Source organism: Odocoileus virginianus, chromosome 10, assembly GCF_023699985.2.
Source record: "Odocoileus virginianus isolate 20LAN1187 ecotype Illinois chromosome 10, Ovbor_1.2, whole genome shotgun sequence".
Classification (NCBI taxonomy): domain Eukaryota; kingdom Metazoa; phylum Chordata; class Mammalia; order Artiodactyla; family Cervidae; genus Odocoileus; species Odocoileus virginianus.
Window position 1 is genome coordinate 4,541,710 of NC_069683.1, and position 20,624 is coordinate 4,562,333.

Below are 20,624 nucleotides of genomic sequence, written 5' to 3' on the forward strand. Positions count from 1 at the left end.
ACCCAATGGCATGAGTTTGAGCAAACTCTGGGAGTCGAGGATGGACAGGGAAGCCTGGCATGCTGCAATCCATGGGGTCACAAAGAGTCAGACACGACTGAGAGACTGAACTGAACCGAAACATGGCAAAGAAATGTTAGACTTGGTAAATGTCTAATGCAGAGGACAGACAGACTCATACTTGTACAAGTATACTCGTTACAAGTAGGAAAGCAGTAACGTTCAACACACCAGTAAGTAGGAGGATCTGGGTTAAAGCTAGGGGCAGAAATCTTTAACCACCCTGGATGTCTTTCTCTTTAGTTAGAACCTTGCTATGAACCAGGCAGGAACACCACTCCAAATACCTCATTCCTGCTTTCTATCCCTCAGATCACCCTGTGTAGAAGAGGGATTTAAGCTATATTACCTCTAAGGCTCTTTTCAGGTGATATGATCTGCCTCTATAAACTATGGCTTTACTGTAGCGTAAATCCATCTATATCAATGGAAAGAATATGAAAAAAAAAGAAAAAAGGTCACTTCACATTCGGTCAAAGAATTGATCTGAACATATAGGCCGGGTATCTCAGTTGGTAAAGAATCCACTTGCAGTGCAGGAGGCCCCAGTTCGATTCCCGGGTCGGGAAGATCCCCTGGAGAAGAGAGAGGCTACCCACTCCAGTATTCTAGGGCTTCCCTTGTGTCTCAGCTGGTAAAGAACCTGCCTGCAATGCGGGAGACGTGGGTTTGATCACTGGGTTGAGAAGATTCCCTGGAGAAGGGAATGGCTACCCACTCCAGTGTTCTGCCTGGATAATTCCATGGACTGTATGGTACATGGGGTTGCAAAGAGTTGGACATGACTGAGTGAGTTTCACTCAGTCACTCAACCTGAATTGTCAGTTACATGAAGCCATGAAGACAGTGTGAGTTTTAGTAGGCCAAAAACTTTTAAAAACAGCTGTTTTACATGCCCTGTTATCCAAGTTCAACATTTCATGGACTCCTTATGAGAGGGTAACAGGCAGGAAGGCTAGGGATCCCCAACAGAGGAAATAAAATGCAAGTGGCAGACTCCTTTTGTTTGTTTGTTTTATTTGTTCCTTCTCTATGCAAAATTAAAAGAAGGTTTGTTTTAAATTCTGTGTTGTCAGGAAGACCCCTAGTTCAGCCTGGGCTTAACATTTCTCAAACCTTGAGCTGATAATGGCTCAACAAATCCGTATGTCTTACTCATGGAAATGTTCTCTTAAGCTATGTTAATGAAGCTATGCATTTATTTGGAAATCTGCCTTTCTTTAGGGTTCAGGTCAAATGTTTTACGGTTGGGGATGACTCACATTGCATCCTGTGCTGTCTCAAAATGCATGTTGTGGGAGAGGGGGCTGATGCAACTCTCTCAGTTTTGAGATGATTCTCTAACAGATATATAACTCCTTGCTAAAAGCTAGCAAGTGGGACACTCTTTCTGCCCCCTTCTGAGGTCTATGTCAGAGCTTCCTCCATCCCTTTATGCATTAATAAAACTTTATGACACAAAAACTTCAAGTGATCAAGCCTCCTCTCTGACTCCAGATCAAAATCCTCTCTGGAGGTCACGAATCCTGGAGTAGCTCGAGACTGCAAACTTTCACTTATAGAAGTGGATAGATATCCAACTTTATTAGTGCTGAAGTAAACGGAAGTGAAATAAAATGTTAAGAGTTGTGTTGACATTTACCAAATGGCAAAAGTACTTGTTTACATACCAAATAGTAAACAAGTATCTACTACTGTTGAGGATGTGAAACAACCGGTTTTTATGCCTTGACAGTAGATTGAGATTTGACACTGCACTTGGTAAAATTCTATGTCTGAGTCTCCTATAGCTGGACACATAAATGTCCTAGGACCAAAAATATTATTCCTAGAAGTACGTCCAAGAGTACAGAGTGAATATGCACCCAAAAGGCATGTAGAGACATGTTCACCATTGTATTAATTACAGTAGTGTAACACCAAAAGCAACTCATTTCTTTTAATACATTAGATCAAGATGACATACTTTTCTGAAAGTATTTAATAGTGCATATTTTAGGGTTTGTAGACCATAAAATCTTGGTACATCTAAACTGTCTTGTCCTCTATCACAAACGCAGCCATCCATAATACATGAATAAATGGTGTGTCACAGCTCCAATAAAACTTAACAGGTCAAGTTTACTGACTCCTGCTTTAGATTAGACAAATGAATTTATGATAAGTTTGTATGCTGGAAAAGTACACAGCAATGAGAAAGAATAACTTCATACAAGAGCATGGGAAAACTTCACAAACATAATCTTCAGTGAAAAATGTCAGACATAAAAGTGTAAAATCTGTATGATCTCACTACTATGTACCTTAAAAATAAAATAAAAAAACTCACATATCATATGGAAAATCAATTTCTGATGGATGTAGGGACAGTTTCTGAGACTCTAGTAATTTTTTTTTTTTTTTTAATTTGGTTCTGGGTGCAAGAATCTATTTTTGAAAGATTTTTTGCAGTCTACCTTTTTAGATGGAATTTTTTTCTGTATCTATATTATACTTTAAAATCACCCTCTTTATTTTTTTTCTCTATGAGATTGTAAAAAAAAAATTATATTTATTTTTAAGCCTAAAATTTTCTTATATGAAATGATTGTTCATATAGATTTATGATGAAGAAGGAATTCATAGGGCCTGGACTCCATCTTAGGCCTGTCCATGCTGACCAAGCTCAGCCACCTCTCCAATGGACTCTGAACTCGGAGTTTAATGTCTATGGAAACGACAACAGAAGGATAAGAACCGCCCGCCCCAGACAGGGGAACCTTGAAGATCATATCCAGGTTACTCCTCGCCTAAGAGAACACATACACTAATCACCCCTTCCTCCAGACAGGCCATAAATTTTCTGTACCTATCGGAGTGTAACCTCGGGCTTATTGATTATTGGCTAATTGTTTAACTGTCTGAGCACATGGCACATGAATGATGGGGTTATTGGGACTGTATTTACCCTTCCTTAGTTTATGTAAGTCTCACGGAATTTGGGCTGGTGGGTTCGGACACGTACACATGGGGTAGAAAAGATTTTCACAAGCGCTGGTTGGGGTCCTTGGCTAAGAGCAGACTCTGCCTTGGGCCTGCCGGTGTAATAAACTGCACCCCACGATCTGCATTGTCCTTCTGAGTGAGTTTGTTTCCCAGAACACATGGCTACAACAATGAACCTGAGGTAGAGCGTAACTACCAGAGTACCTCAGGACATCATCGATCCCCGTATCACTGAGAGCGCTGCCTGGCTTGCAGAACGGCACTGCATTCGTCCACCCCCTGACCCTCCTGGCCACTCTCTCAGCAGCGGGGAGCGCTCCTGGACTTTGTACTGGACCGTGCGATGAGCTCTGTGTCATTCTACTCAAGGTTGGAGGAACTGACCATTATATCTGGAAAAGGTCATCTCTGGGTAGTGTTTGCTGACATAAAATTGTTTTCATGTCAGCAGAGGCACCAGGAAAAACCTAAATAATGACCTTTTTCCCCCTCATTTGTATCTGAAGCATACATTTTCTCCTTAAGAAGCTTTTTGATTACTTAAAAACTCCATTTTTAATGAAGCACCAATCCCATTGGGAGCTATTTTAGGTTACCCACCTTGCAATTAATAATGTAGCTACCCAAACTCAGGTTTAAATTGCTATGTGGGGGAAGATAGAAAGGATGTTAGTCCACATGCTTTTGAGGAGCAGGCCTGTTAAAAAATTAACACTTGCTTCTGGCTGAACAAAATGTAACCCAAGGGATTTTTGCATCCCTGAAGATAGGGATGTACCTGAGGGAAAAATTAATTTGGATAGGAGTAGAATTAGGGGATTGAGAACAATTATACATACACTATATGTGTAACAGAGAAGTAAATAATGATTTAAAAAAAAACGCTTTTGAAACATAATCAGTTTCTTGATTCTGTGTGTGTGTGTGTGTGTGTGTGTGTGCTCAGTCATGTCCAACTCTGCAACCCCTGGACTGTAGGCTGCCAGGCTCCTCTGTCCATGGAATTTTCCAGGCAAGAATACTGGAGTGGGGTGCCATTTCCTCCTCTGGGGGTCTTTCTGACCCAGGGATCGAACATATGTCTCCTGAGTCTCCTGCATTGGTAGTTGGATTCTTTACCATTGGGCCACCTGGGAGCCTTTCTTAATTTTAGTGGAAAATTATTAGCAATTATATTGTGGTTTGAGATTTGCCTCAACGATATCTCCACAGGTTACAGGTGACATTTTAGTGTTGAGCTCCTCATAGGCAAGAATGACAATGGCATATACAAAGGCATTTTAAAAAATTGACATTAAGAATCACTTTTACAAAATTATATATGTACTACACTTATGACTTTTAGCATAAATAATTTCTCAGATTTATAAGGAAAAAAGTAGAAAAACAAACAAACAAAAAATTGAAAAGAACTGAGGAAACATCCAAACCGATAAGAAATCCTGTGTATTTTGCAAATGAGAATTCAGATGAAACAGAAAATTAGTTATGATCAGTATTTAATTTCAGTCCATTAACATTTAGATCATGTTATCTTATTGTGGCTTTATTGCCATTGCCTTCATACCTACTGATTTACATAAGAATGAAATTCTTAAGCATTAACTTCTTGCTTATTTGTCATCTTTTTGAGAGTATTTGTTCAATTTTTTTTTTTGCTCACTTTTTGTTTTTGTTTGCTCACTTTTTGTTTTTGTTTTTTATTTTTTTACTATTGGTAAAAGTTCATATATTTTGAATACAGGTTCTTTGTCATATATAGAAGGTTTTTAAATTTTTTAAATATTTTCTTCATATATTATGGAAACATTTCTCTCTATATTAGCTCACACTGCTTCATCCTTGGTGGTGGTGGTTTAGTCACTAAGTCGTTTACGACCCTTGGGACCCCATGGACTGTAGCCCGCCAGGCTCCTCTGTCCATGGGATTTTCCAGGCAGGAATACTGGAGTGGGTTGCCATTTCCTTCTCCAGGGATCTTCCCGACCCAGGAATCAAACCCCGGTCTCCTGCACTGCAGGCAGATTCTTTACCAACTGAGCTATGAGGGAAGCCCCCCTTATGCTAGATTAATTTAGTAACAACATTGATGTATACAAGGTCATCCTGTGTTAAATTTGTCCCTGAATTCATGAGGCAATATGCAGAAGCAGAAACATAATTAATGACACATTTGTACAACACCAATACCCAAAGGCAGTGGCCCAGGGATTTAAGTCCCAAAGTACCTGGTAAAATAAAATGCTATCTGCTTACTGTTCAGCTACCTAAGACCAGCTCATCTCAGGTAAGTTTTGAGGTCCTGATTTAAAGAACATAGGACAAAAACATTCCCATTTGGGGGAAAATCAATTTATAAATAAAACATTTTATACCTGTTTACTCAGTTGAATACATTCTGTAATTTAATGTTCAGGAACAATATTTTCTTCTCAGAGCTGGAAGATTCTGTGCTTGTTAATATCCATAATATAACTATTAAATTAATTTCTTTTGATTCTGGTTTATAGGAAAGATATTACTCCTTTTATAATCAGAGTAGCATATAGGTGAATTTAAAGGGGGCTTGGTGGGTTTGTTCTCTTTTATTTAAAATATAATGTATGAGTGAATTTAAAAATTAAAATGTGCACATTCTTCTTCATGTGAAGCCCCATAGATACTACGGTCAAAAGAAAGAATTCCTTACACATGCACTGTTCTCATATACATTGGAGACATGTAATCTGCATGCAAACGTATGACAGACACATAATGCATACATACTAGACAGAGAAACCTATGTATCACAGAGGCATTTATTGTCCCTAAGCCTATTTCCACTTTTATAATATAAAAGTCCATTAAAATCCAAAGAGATGCAATAGTAGGTGTTAGATTCTGTGGTTTTCACTTCATTTTAGCATTTTTCTTTGTTCAAGAGACTCCTCCTTTGGCAGCAGAAACTCTATAAATAGATAATAAGTCATGTGGCAAAGCAGTGATGGATTTTTAGAGAAAAGTTTCAATGTTACTTATTTCATGTCTCACTAAAGACTAGGATCAACAACAATTATTTTCATTGTTATCAGTGTATGATGTACTAATAGATTATAAAACTAATAATATTTTAAATTATGTTTTATGTGCAATATGATGATGAAAATAAATGTTTGTATCCAAGGAACTTTTCCAGCATAGTAAATGGTTATCCATATGCTTTCAGCCTGCTGTCTCTAGCATCAGTGTTTTTTTCCACACTGCCTTGGCGATGTAACGAGATGTCAATTCATCTAAATATCCTTCTCAATACAAAGAATACAGTGCTCAGAGAAATTAAAGAGCTTATGGTAGTAGTTAAGTTAGGAACAACATCTAGAAATAGAAGTTTCTCAACTATCTATCTCGGATATTTTTTTATTATTATCAGGTAGATAGCAATGCCTCCTTAAAGAATGCCCACTGACTTAGTCATTTTCTGAGTGTATGCTCTGTTGCTAAGTCCTGTCTCACTCGTTGCGACCTCATGAACTGCAGCTCACCAGGCTCCTTCTCCATGGGATGAGAATCTTGCCTGGAAAATCCCGTGGACAGGAAGCCTGGAGGGCTGCAGTCCATGAGGACGCAACGAGTCAAACGGTTTAGCGTCAGGGCATGCATGCGGGCACACACTCATAAAATGACTTGATCAACGGGCATTCTTTAAAGAGGTATTGCTATCAATCTGATAATAATAAAAATACCCGAGCTAGGCAGTTGAGAAACTCCTGTGTAAATCCAGATGTAATTTCTGAGGTATGTTACTGTCTATGTTGTTCAGTCACTAAGTCATATCTGACTCTTTGCGACCCCATGGACTGCAGCACTCTAGGCTTCCTTGTCCTTCACTGTCTCTTAGAGTTCGTTCAAATCTATGTCAGTTGAGTTGGTGATGCTATCTAACCATCGCATCTTCTGCTGCCTGTTCTTTTGCCTTTGATCCTTCCCAGCAATAGGATCTTTTCTAATGAGTTGGTTCTTTGCAGCAGGTGGCCGAAGTATTGGAGCTTCAGCTTCAGCATCAGTCGGTCCTTCCAATGAATAAGGAGGGCCGATTTCCTTTAGGATTGACTGGTTGCTGTCATGAGCTCTTCAGTTTCTCTGAGCGCCACCTTCCTTGTATCAAGAAGGATATTTGGATGAATTGATATCTCATCACATCTTCAAAATAGTGTGCAAAAAACACTGATGTTAGAAACACCAGGCTGAAAACATTTTAAAAAGACCATTGCAGAAATAAATTGTGTTCTTCCCTGCAGATATTTTGTGAATGCCCCGAAGTGGTTCCCTTACATGTATCATTTTCTTGATCATTCCCTCAAAAGTTTAGACAAGAAGACAGAAAATGAAAAGAGGAAATTGCTCATCTTTAACTGAGTTCATATTGTGGGGAATTACGGATAAGCCTGAAGTTAAGATGATCTTATTTATCATGTTTTTTATTATTTATCTCATTAACCTTTTGGCTAATCTCGGAATGATTATTTTAATTAGGATGGATCCCCAGCTGCACACACCCATGTACTTTTTCCTCAGCCACCTCTCCTTCTGTGACCTCTGCTATTCCACAGCTATTGGTCCCAAGATGCTGTTGGACCTTTTAGCCAAAAACAGATCAATCTCCTTCTGTGGTTGTGCTCTGCAGTTTTTGGTCTTCTCTAGCTTTATAGATTGTGAGTGTCTCCTGCTGGCAGTGATGGCCTATGACCGCTACAAGGCCATCAGCAGCCCCTTGCTCTATGCGGTCAGCATGTCCAGCAGGCTGTGCTCCCTGCTTATGGCGGGGGTTTACCTGTTGGGAATGACGGATACTTTGATACACACGGCATTAGCATTCCGCTTATGTTTCTGTGGGTCAAATGTGATTAACCACTTTTTTTGTGACTTACCTCCACTTCTCTCCCTTTCCTGCTCTGATACACGGGTCAATGAATTGGCATTATTCATTTTTTTTGGCTGTGTTGAACTGACCTCCATTTCAGGAGTCCTTGTCTCTTATTGTTATATAATCCTATCAGTCTTGAAGATCCACTCTGCTGAGGGGAGGTTCAAAGCTTTCTCCACCTGCGCCTCCCACCTAACTGCCGTGGCAGTTTTCCAGGGAACTGTATTTTTCATGTATTTCAGGCCGAGTTCATCCTACTCTCTAGATGAAGACAAAATGTCCTCGTTGTTTTACACCCTCGTGATTCCCATGTTAAACCCTCTGATTTACAGCCTAAGGAACAAGGATGTGAAACAGGCCCTGGAAAAACTGAAACTTTAAATATGAATTTAAAGGTTTATATTTCACACACTCTTATAGTCACAAGTACACACATATTGTGGTTTTTGTTTTTATAAACTTATACTGCGTGATGCAAGAGAAACAAAGTTGTCTTAAACAGTTCAAATGAGAATTTGTTGTTATTAAGTCTAAGTTTTAGAAATATTTTAGTTCTGAAATATTGCATATTTCATGTATCAAGAATTTGCATATGGCACTTTCCCTTTGGTGAAAACTTTCCAGAATTTTCTACTTTTGTCAAATTTTGCTGACATTTTTTTGTTTGAATAATATTTCCGCTACCTTAAGAATTATTGTACTTCCTCAGAAATCTTTGAGTCTCTTTATGTTCTATGGCATACACTGTACTTTCTATACTAATGAATATAAGCTAATGCTAATAAAAATCATTCATTGATTAAATAGCTATATAACTTATAAGAAACCTCAAAATCATTATGAAAGAAAAAGTGAGGATTTTAAATCCAAGATGAAATCTAAAACTAGTGTATCTTTTGATCAATATATTCAGTCTAAGATCTAATAATTATTCTACTTGAGAGAGAAAATGATAGTGGGCAGAGGATCTGACAATTAGATGAGTCTTGAGAGGGACAAGACTGTGTCTTGTAGAATTCAAGAAGCTTTGTTTACCACATATGGAAGAACCATAAATGCATTATGCTGACTAAAATAGGCAGACAGATAAAGGTAAATACTGTAGAGTTTCGCATATATGTTGAATCTTAAAAGTTCAAGCTCATAGAATTAGAGAGTAGATTGGTCGCTTTTTCCAGGGTCTCAGAGGTGGCCAATATCAGTAATAATGACCAAACTTACTATTATTCAGTGAATAAGTTCTGGAGATCCAATGTATATGACAACTCTAGGTACTAATTCTATGTTATAAACTTGAAATTAGCCAGGAGAGTAGATCTTAATGGTCCTCATTATACACACATTCAAAATGTCAACTGTATAAATTAATGAATCATTTACTAACCATACCATAGTGATCATTTCACAATATATCAGAGCTTCATTTTCAATACCTTATATGTACTATTTGCCAATTTTAACTGAATAAAGCTTGGATAAAAGGAGGGAAAGAAGGCTATAAGGATCAATGGACAGGACATTAGTATCCTTATAAAGGCCAAAGACAGGACATTAGTATTGTGCATCATCATGCTGTCATTATTTTTGTTGTTCAGTCGCTCAGTTGTATCTGACTCTTTGCAGCCCCATGGTCTGTAGCACACCAGGCCTCCCCGTCCTTCACCATCTCCCAGAGTTTGCACAAGTTCACATTCATGGCATCAGTGATGCCATCTAGCCATCTCATCCTCTGATGCCCTCTTTTCCTTCTGCTCTCAATTTTCTCCAACATCAGGGACTTTTCCAATGAGTCATCTGTTCGCATCAGATGGCCAAAATATTGGAGCTTCAGCTTTAGCATCAGTCCTTCTACAGTGAATATTCAGGGTTGATCTCACTTAAGATTGACAGGCTTGGTATCCTTGCTGTCCAAGGGACCTTCAGGAGTCTTCTCCAGCACCACAGTTCCAGGGCTTCAATTCTTGGTCACTCTGCCTTCTTTACAGTCCAGCTCCCACAACCATATGTGACCACTGGGAAGATCATATCCTTGACTATATGGACCTTTGTTGCCAGAGTAATATCTCTGCTTTTCTATACGCTGTCTAGTTTTGTCAATGCTTTCCTGCCAAGATGCAATTGTCTCTGGCTATCCTGGCTGCAGTCACCATCCACAGTGATTTGGAGCCCAAGAAGAGGAAATCTGTCACTGCTTCCACATTTTCCCCCTCTATTCACCTTGCAATAATGGGGTTGGATGCCATCGACTCAGGGTTTTTTTTGTTTTTTTTTTTTTAAATATTTCAGTTCAGTTCAGTCGCTCAGTCATGTCTGACTCTCTGCGACTCCATGAACCGCAGCACGCCAGGCCTCCCTGTCCATCACAAACTCCCAGAGTCCACCGGAACCCATGTCCATCGAGTCGGTGACGCCATCCAACCATCTCATCCTCTGTCTTCCCCTTCTCCTCCTGCCTTCAATGTTTCCCAGCATCACGGTCTTTTCAAATGAGTCAGCTCTTCACATCAGTTGGCCAAAGTATTGGAGTTTCAGCTTCAGCATCAGTCCTTCCAGTGAACACCCAGGACTGATCTCCTTTAGGATGGACTGGTTGGATCTCCTTGCAGTCCAAGTGACTCTCAAGAGTGTTCTCCAACACCACAGTTCAGAAGCATCAATTATTCGGCACTCAGCTTTCTTTATAGTCCAACTCTCACATCCATACATGACCACTGGAAAAACCATAGCCTTGACTAGACAGACCTTTGCTTGTAAAGTAATGTCTCTACTTTTTAATATGCTATCTAGGTTGCTCATAACTTTCCTTCCAAGGAGTAAGCGTCTTTTAATTTCATGGCTGCAATCACCATCTGCAGTGGTTTTGGAGCCCCCAAAAGTATAGTCATTCACTGTTTCCACAGTTTCCCCATCTATTTGCCATGAAGTAATGGGACTGGATGCCATTATCTTAGTTTTCTGAATGTTGACCTTTTTGTTTTTGTTTCTTGAAGGCTAGAGCTAAATCTTTTTGTTGAGAAAGTGTGGATGTGGTCATATATTTGAACAACCTTACAAGACTGAAAGACATTCTTAATTATCTATTAAACTTATAAAGCTAAAAGCCACTGATGTTTTAGGTTTTCAAATTGCCTTTTAAAATTTTCTTATGTGAAAACATTCTAGATATAAGTAAAGTCTAAAAAATGCCTCTGTTACTCAGGGAGGCCTTTGTTCGACATTATGGCATTTTATGCAAAGATCACATGGTGAATAAAAACCTACAGAAAATTCTTGTTTCAGATAAAAGCTTCCAAGGTCTATCTCTAATGTATTTCATTGATTCGTGCAAACTCTTTTGGAATTGCTGCTTATGAGCAAAAATATGGCAGAAAAACATTGAAGTACATTAAATTCCAAGCAAAATAGAGTGTCAATAGATTGCTGTGAAAAACCGACTTTCACCTATATGATGTAAATTTATTATAGTATCTAAAGATTAGTTTCATCTAAAATGGGCCCATTTTATTAGATCTACTTTATGGTATAAAAATGAAAAAAAATAAGCCCATTAAATGGAAGGGCAACAATGGAATCTATTGACTGTTTCTGCCTTTCTGAGAATTTGCATGGTTGAATAACAAATTATGGGAAAATTACTTTAGGAATCAATAATTAAAATAAAAAAATACACAAGAATGTATAATAACTCCCCTATCTTGATATTTTGAAAAATAAGAAGTCTGCACTAAAGACTTTGGTGTGTTCTAGCCTGTCTGCTTCAGTCCTCATCACTATACTCCCCTTCTCACTTCACTTCCGTCTCATATAGCCACCAATGACTGATTAAAAGATGTCATCATACAACCGCATTGTTATCAATGACAGTGTGTAGTAGGCTGATGTGTGTTTGTGTACTCAGTCACTCAGCTGTGTCCGACCCTTGTGGCACCATGAACTACATCCTGCCAGGCTCGTCTGTTCATGGACCTCTCCTGGTGAGAATACTGGAGTGGGTTGCCATTTCCTCCTCCAGGGGATCTTCCCCACTGAGAAGCTGAACCTGTGTCTCTTGTGTCTCCTGCACTGACAGGCATACTCTTCACCACTGTGCCCCTGGGAACCCCGTCAGTGGACTAAAACTGCAGTCACACTCCTGTGTCTTGATCCCGTCATCCCTGCCCCTGAAATGTCTGTGTGCACCTAGTTGCTCAGTCGTGTTGGACTCTTTGCGGCCCCATGGAGCCCGCCAGGACCCTCTATCCATGGAATTCTCTAGGCGAGAATACTGGAGTGACATGCCAATTCCTCCTCCAGGAGATCTTCCAGACCCAGGGATCAAACCCATGTCTCCTGCATTGCAGGTGGATTCTTTATCTTCTGAGACATCAGAAAAGCCCCTGCCACTGAAATACTTAAGTACAAATATGACATAACAATCAAATGATAGATTTGAGTATATGTCCAGTGTAGAAAACAGAGATATACATATGGGTCATTGGCTGTATAACTATATTTGTAAAAAAAATAGCGATATGAATGTTCAACAATTCAATAAGCACAAAGTTCTGTGTTAAAGGCAGAAACTGCAACTTTTCACCTCCCTGGATATCTCTCTCTTTAGAAATGTGCTATGAGCCATTTACCAGTATTTATCATATAAGTATTAATCAATATGAATAACCTCAGATATGCAGATGACACCACCCTTATGGCAGAAAGTGAAGAAGAGCTAAAGAGCATCTTGATGAAAGTGAAAGAGGACAGTGAAAAAGTTGGCTTAAAGCTCAACAAGAAAACTAAGATCATGGCCCATCCAGTCCCATCACTTCATGGAAAATAGATGGGGAACCAGTGGAAACAGTGGCAGACTTTTTGGGGTGTGGGAGCTCCAAAATCACTGCAGATGGTGACTACAGCCATTTGAAAGATGCTTACTCCTTGGAAGGAAACTTGTGGCCAACCTAGACAGCATATTAAAAGCAGAGACACACAAGTACCCACATGCACATACATAGAAACTTACAGATAAAGAGAAGCTTGGCTTCCCTGGCGGCTCAGATGGTAAAGCGTCTGCCTGCAATGCGGGAGACCTGGGCTCGATCCCTGGGTCAGGAAGATCCCTTGGAGAAGGAAATGGCAACCCACTCCAGTACTCTTGCCTGAAAAATTCCATAGGCTGAAAAGCCTGGTAGGCTATAGTCCATGGGGTCACAAAGCATCGGACACAACTGAGCGAATTCACTTCATATCAAATATGTTTGTGACTTTTGTCCCATCTATTTTGAATGAACAAGCCAGGTTAAAATCTAAAGGGATGAAAATGCATTAGCTAAAGTGTCTTGCTTCTGCTTGTTTCTAGAATTTTTCTTTATGTGGTCAAGAGACATGTCCTTTGGCACCAGACTGCTCCTGCATGTAAGTAATAATAATGTGGCAAAGCAGCAAAATATTTCTGGAGAAAATTTTACTAAAATATATCTAATGCTCAATATTTACATTAAAAAGTAGAGCAGAGACAGTAATACCATACTGTTCATTCTTTCAAAATCAGAGATAAGTTAATTCTGCCATTATTTGATACACAATAATAAGCAAAGTGGGCTCCCCAGGTGGCTCAGGGGTAAGGAATCCTCCTGCAGTTCAGGAGATGGGAGTTCGATCCCTCATTTGGGAAGATGCCCTGGAGAAGGAAATGGCAACCCGCTCCAGTGTCCTTGCCTGGTAAATCCTATGGACAGAGGAGCCTGGTAGGCTTCAACATTGGGTTGAAAGAGCCAGACACGTCTTAGCGATTGAACAAGCAAACGAACAAATAAACACATTATGATATATAAGTACTCAAGAAGTGTAATCACTTGCTTTCTTAGTTGGATAGGTATCTTTAAAATATAAGGTTGAATACTCCAACCTTGTCTTCAAGTGTTACTTTCATATTATGTTTGACATGCAATGAGCTTTCAGTAAAGAACTGATTGCTGAGATAAAGCAATCTAGTCACATACATCATAGATGACATCCAAATTTAGAGTCAGACTTTCTCAAAACTCCTATCCCACTCTTAACCTTTTGAAATCAAACAGTGAGGAAATTTGGATGGGCTATTTTCTCATAATAAAATGTACTGAAATGAATTATATCTGGTTTACAGATAATACTTTGTCTCAAAAAGAGCGAAAACATTGATCTGTCATTGTCTCAGTCATTTCTGGAGCATTTTTACAAGAAGAATAAAGAAGAATGGATGGGGAAAACTGCACTCCTTCTCTGGGGAATTAGTAGTAGCCCTGTAATCAAAGTGACTCTACTTACCACGTTCCTGGTTGCTTATCTCATTATTCTTGTTGCACATCTCAGGGTGATTGTTTTAGTTAGAACAGACCCCCAGCTGCACACACCCATGTGCTTTTCCCTCAGCCCCCTCTCCTTCAGTGGCCTCTGCTATTCCCCAGACAGTGGACCCAGGATGCTGGCAGGCTTCCTCATCAAGAACAAATCAATCTCCTTCGTGGCTGTGCTCTGCAGTTCCTGATCTTCTGTGCTTGGCAGGTTCTGAGTGTCTGCTGTTGGCAGTCATGGCCGATGATCGGTACATGGCTATTAGCAACCCCTTGCTTTATACAGTCACGATGTCTGGCAAGGTGTGCTCGTTGCTGATGGCTGGGGTTTATATGGTGGGAATTATAGATGCTTTGATAAATAGAATATTAACCTTCCACTTATGCTTCTGTGGATCAAACGAAATTAACCATCTCTTCTGCGACATTCCTCCCCTCCTCTTGCTATCTTGCTCAGATACACAGGTCAGTGAGTTAGTCATATTTCTCATGTTGGGCTTCATTGAACCGATTACCCTTTCAGGTCTCTTTGTGTCTTACTGTTACATCATCCTAGCAGTGATAAAGATCCACTCTGCTGAAGGGAGGTTCAAGGCTTTCTCCACTTGCACCTCCCACCTAACTGCTGTGGCAATTTTCCAGGGAAGCCTGCTCTTCATGTATTTCAGGTCAAGTACTTCCTACTCTCTAGACGAAGACAAAATGACCTCCTTGTTTTATACCCTTGTGATTCCCATATTAAATCCTCTGATTTACAGCCTATGGATCAAAGATGTGAAAGAGGCTCTGATGAAATGTAAAAATAAAAAATGATTCCATTGAAAATTTGCTTGTATACAACAATAATTTATGAAAATCAAAATTGGCTTGACTAATGTTGTGTGATTCCATTTGTATTTATCCTATCTTCCAATCCTAGCAATATGTATGATTTCCTAAATGCCACAAGTTTCATTTTATATCTTAAACTTCTGTTTAATACTCCTTATTTGTGGAACATTCTCAGACTCTTCATTTGTCAAATTTGTGTTTCTTCAGTACTGATATGTGTTAAGTTTTTTAAATTAATTTTCTGAAAATTAGTGTTTTCTAAGTTGCTGTTGCACTCTATGTGGGCTTTCTTTCATGGTGACTCCATCTGCTTTTATACTAATGAATCTTGCCATATAATGGAAGTGACCAATGTCAATTAAATAATTATTACAATTATTACTAACAGACTGTAATTATGACATAATATAAAAAGTCTTGCTGTTATTCAGTCACTGTGTCCAACTCTTTGCGACCCCATGCATTTAAGCACATCAGGCTTCCCTGTACACACACATAATCCTAACATCATTTTTATTTAAAAACTAAAAGTGAAATAGTGTAGGAAACATCTAGTTATCCCTATGGAATGTACATATGTTGAAATTTTTGATGTTTTTACAAAATCTTTGTTTCATGAATGTGTTTAATGGAGAGTGTTGGTGTTTGTGTGTCTATGTAAGTGTGTGAGGCTGAATGGGTATGCATTTGTTTTCTAATGTATTGAATGAAAACAAAGTGGCTACGTAAGGATTGGTGAACTGGAAATTAGGAATGGTTGCAGATCAGAGGCATTCACTGTTTCTGAATAAGTGCAATATGGGGCATTAAGATAGAGGGGGACCAAAGACATACGACTCTAAAGGTCTATGTTCCATGTGCAATCAGCTCACTTGTATGAAATATCAGATGATAAATTACATCATATCTGTTACTTATTCCTGAGAGACTAAGGGTTCGCCACCCAGGGACCAGACTCAGAGATGATTGTATAATCTGGGTCAGGACAGGAGGCAATGCTGAGCCCTCCTGCAGACAGAACTGCACGCAACGAGCAAGTCAGGAGTTCTGGGACAGGTCCTGGTATCTTTGTTGTTTCTTTGATTTATATTTGAGATTTCTTATTTTTTAATGCTTTTTTGAAAGAAGGTATTTTATATAAACAAAGGAACATATGAAATAGTACACACATTTTTATTTTAGCTAGTTGTACAACTTGTTTATTTTAAATACATATAAATAGGGAATAAAAAAGGAGCAAACATGCATTATGGAAATGGTCAGATTTTTTTACTCTTTTAAAAATTTACCTGTTATATTATGCATTATATATAACACGCATATTATATTTCTGTAAATGCTTTAAGCTTTAAAGGAAAGTATTTTTGCTTAATTATGTCTTTCTAAGCAGATATACGAGTTAAGTCCTAGGGTTGGAAACCTGCACAGTGATTACTAGACCACTGTTCCAATGCTCTTCTCTATCCCTCATCTACATTCAACTCCTGTTTTTTAAATTCTCCTAGAACATAAGAGGACAAGTGGAGGAGAAGGGAATGACAGAGGATGAGATGGTTGGATGACATCTCCGACTCAGTGGACATGAGTTTGAGCAAGCTCTGGGAGTTGGTGATGGACAGGGAGGCCTGGTGTGCTGCAGCCCTTGGGGTCACAAAGAGTCAGACCTAACTGAGTGGCTGAACTGACTAACCAATGACATTATATATCACATAATTGGTTTGGGTAAAATATAACAGTGGGACGTAGAATTCCATTGTCCTTCCAAAGACTAATAATTCTTAAAACAAAGAAAGGCAGAACGCAGAGATACTGAAGAGAAACGTGGCTCAAATAAAACAATCAAACAATATTAAAATTTTTAGGGAATTGGAGTGGGGCCACAGCTCAGATGTGAACGTCTCTGAGGTTACAGAAGTCTGACCATGACAGTATTTATGTTATGTGTCTTACAAAACCGTTATGGCAGAATACAAAGTGTGGAAGGGAGTAGGTTAGGGCAGAAAGGACTCATGCAGCAAACCAAGCCTTCTTTCTTGCCTCTATGACCCTTGCTACCAGCATCTCTGCAACTGGATCTCAAATGTTCTTCCTTATCTCCCTAGTATAACTGCAACTTCCAAACAGAAGAATGTCAGCATTTCAGCATTTAGTTCATAGAGACCCTTGCACCCTCTTTTCCAAAAATCACCACCCTCTCTGTTCCAGCAGGTCCTGAATCATGAACCATCTATCCCTCCTATGCTGAGGTTGGAGGGACTTGAGAGGTTAATGGGGAAGTGAAGACTTCTTATATTCAGAAACTGGCTATAGTCCTGCCTTCTCCAAAGGGGGAATAGCAAACCAATATATTCATCACCTGTGCTTCTTACTTACTACTCTTCTCTAACACAGGATATAACATTTCTGCTGCTGCTAAGTCGCTTCAGTCATGTCCAACTCTGTGCCACTGCAGAGACGGCAGGCCACCAGGCTCCCCCATCCCTGGGATTCTCCAGGCAAGAACACTGGAGTGGGTTCCCATTTCCTTCTCCAATGCATGAAAGTGCAAAATGAAAGTGAAGTCGTGTCAGACTCCTAGCAACCCCATGGACTGCAGACTACCAGGCTCCTCTGTCCATGGGATTTTCCAGGCCAGAGTACTGGGGTGGGGTGCCAGTGCCTTCTCCGAGCAACATTTCTACATCACTGAAAAACAAAACAACACCCAGCAATCTTGTCAGAAGACAAGTTATGTGAACCACCTAATTGTTAGACCCTTGCTTCACTCAGAGCACATCATTTTGTTAGTGTTAGACAGAAGCAGCAAAGTGTTAGTCATCCTGTCGTGCCTGACTCTGCGACCCCATGGACTCTAGAGCCCACCAGGATCCTCTGTGCATGAAATTCTCCAGCAAGAATACTGCAGTGGATAGCCATTCCCTTCTCCAGGAGATCTTCCCGACCCAGGGATCAAACCCAGGTCACCTGCGTTGCAGGCAAATTCTTTACATCTCAGCCACCAGGAAAGCCACTAACATGGTCATAAATACTACACGAGTTGGATTGGAAACAGTCTGATTTAGTTCGGCTGCAAGGGCACTGCAAAACTGTACAGTGCTTTGCAAATGTATTGTTGTCAACATTATTTTTTCATTTATATAAATGAAAATATTTATCTATTGGAGAATATTTCTCAGAGTCTGTTGGCCTCATGCAGTCCTAGGAAGGTCTGTCTCTTTTCTTGATTACTGAAATCTACAAAAGGACCAGGAGTTTATCTATAAAAGTAGTAAATTGATGCACTGACCCTCCATGTCCATTTCCTCTTTCACAGCCAGGAATTTCCCAGCATTCCTGAGTGATGACTGCTGAGAACTGCAGCGTGGCTCCTGACTTCGCCTTCCTAGGACTTGCAGGCGACAGGCAGGCGCAGCAGGCGCTCTTCGCGGTCTTCCTGCTGGTTTACGGCGTGACCGTGGTTGCCAACGCGGGGATGATCCTGCTGATCAAGGCGGACCCCAGACTGCACGCGCCCATGTATTACCTCCTGAGCACTCTTTCCTTCTGCGACGTCTGCTGCTCCGCTGCTGTCTCTCCCAAGATGCTGGCTGATTTCCTCTCTGAGCAGAAAAGGATTCCATTTGACTTGTGTGCCGTGCAGATGTGTTTCTGGGGGACTTTTGCAGATGTGGAATGTCTCATGTTGGCTGTCATGGCTTATGACCGTTATGTAGCCATTTGTAATCCACTGCTTTATACAGTTTCCATGTCCAGAAAACTCTGTACCCAGCTGATATCTGTTGTCTATGTGGAAGGTTTGGTAGATTCAGCAGTCCACACCTGTTGTACATTTCGATTATCATTTTGCAGTTCTCATGTCATCAATCACTTTTTCTGTGACTTCCCAGCCTTGCTAGCCCTCTCCTCGTCAGATACATCCATCAGTGAGATAATGCTGTTCGTATCCAGTGGCTGTGTTGTGGGGACCAGCATTATCACTGTCCTCCTCTCCTATACCTACATCATAGCAACCATCCTCAGGGTGAACTCAGCCGAGGGGCGACGCAAAGCCTTCTCTACCTGCGCCTCCCATTTAACCGCTGTGGCTGTATTTCACGGCACGCTCCTGTTCATGTATTTCAGACCCAGCTCGAGTTACTCCATGGACACAGACAAAATAGCCTCTGTCTTCTACACAGTCGTCATCCCCATGCTAAACCCGCTGATTTACAGTTTGAGAAATAAGGATGTGAAAGGTGCCATAGGAAAAGCAATCAGTACTAAACTGCGTTCTGAGTGATGCAGTGTTTTCAACCGAAACTGCACGTGTAAAGATTCAGAGAGCTGAAGCTCAGGCACTGATAGATGCTTGTAGTCTCATCACTACAGTCTCTTCTGGATATTCCCAGTTACTTACCTCTGTGCCTGAATTGAGTGTTGAAAGTAGTCATCAGTTATCTTAATTTGTCTTCAGACTAAGAAAGGGGAGCAATATGGTCACTTTGCTGTTTTGCAGAGAGGGTCTTTTTATACCTCTTTCCTTGGGTAAGCCTCCTGTGGGATAGCATTCACTGAGCAATCCCTCCACCTACGTCAAATTCAACCTACCATCCTATGATTCCAGTACATTTTTTAAACAACAGTTTTAATAAAGTTGCTAAGTAATAAGGGAATATTAGTAGGTCGAATAGTGTTTTTGTACATGTTTTATGTACTTGTATCACCCTATAACTCTGTCATCATAGTATGTAAAATTGTAGAGGTAGTGAATAAATACTTTCATATATAAATAAATTCATAAAAAAAGAATAAATGTAAAATCATGTGTTGTATTTCAAACCTTGATAAACACAAGTTCCTTTCCTTTCTTGTTCACCCATTATCTATTTTGATATTTATATTGCTTGGCTTCAGAATGCCATTCAAAAATACTTATTGATTAAATGGAGCGAGGGCCCCTTGCAATATCAAGCAAAGGAGTCCTTGTAAATTTACCAAATACACTAGCAAGAACCCCCCCTTTATTTCACTTTATTCTAGTATATTTCCTGTGCCTCCTAGGTGGTAAAGAACCCGCCTGCCAGTGCAGAGGAATAGAGATGTGGGCTTGATCCTTGGGTTGGGAAGATCCCCTGGAGGAGGGCAGGCCACCCACTTCAGTATTCTTGCCTGGAGAATCCCATGGACAGTCAAGCCTGGTGGGCTACAGTCCATGGGGCTGTTAAGAGTCAGGCACAACTGAAGCTACTTAGCTCACACGCATATTCACTGTAAAAGATGTATATCTCTCTTTCATGCCTCCAGCCTCAGTTGAATGAGTAAGAGACAGGGTTCACAGGGACTGGCAAATCTTCTTGAAAAGTCTATTCCTTATAATTCTGTCCAATAAGACCACTAAGTAAATTAGAATCATGTGCACTAGATTGCTACTGCACTGCAGAGGCTGGTTATCATCCTGCCGAGGTTCTATCTCCCAGTATTGCAGAGACCAGACACAGTGCTCTTCACGGAGGTACAGAAACTCCTGATTGGAAGTTGGGGGATGAAGAACC

At 40.1% G+C, this 20,624-nt stretch overlaps 2 protein-coding genes and 1 pseudogene across 2 annotated transcripts; all 3 read left to right on the forward strand.

The window, feature by feature from the left end:
- Positions 1-7,405: 7,405 nt before the first annotated feature.
- Positions 7,406-8,329, forward strand: LOC110152129 (olfactory receptor 5W2-like). The gene has a single exon (XM_070472833.1). It carries the CDS (start codon positions 7,409-7,411, stop codon positions 8,327-8,329), a length of 921 nt encoding a protein of 306 aa, XP_070328934.1. The 5' UTR covers positions 7,406-7,408.
- A 5,839-nt stretch (positions 8,330-14,168) lies between these two features.
- On the forward strand, positions 14,169-15,075 carry LOC139037231 (olfactory receptor-like protein OLF2; annotated as a pseudogene).
- Positions 15,076-18,431: 3,356 nt separating this feature from the next.
- Positions 18,432-19,421, forward strand: LOC139036983 (olfactory receptor 5W2-like). Its single transcript, XM_070472834.1, has one exon. It carries the CDS (start codon positions 18,434-18,436, stop codon positions 19,370-19,372), a length of 939 nt encoding a protein of 312 aa, XP_070328935.1. The 5' UTR covers positions 18,432-18,433; the 3' UTR covers positions 19,373-19,421.
- Positions 19,422-20,624: the final 1,203 nt, after the last annotated feature.

Bases quoted from the DNA above. Each gene is read 5' to 3' on its own strand.
- LOC110152129 (XM_070472833.1), top strand. From the start codon at position 7,409: ATGAAAAGAGGAAATTGCTCATCTTTAACTGAGTTCATATTGTGGGGA.
- LOC139036983 (XM_070472834.1), top strand. From the start codon at position 18,434: ATGACTGCTGAGAACTGCAGCGTGGCTCCTGACTTCGCCTTCCTAGGA.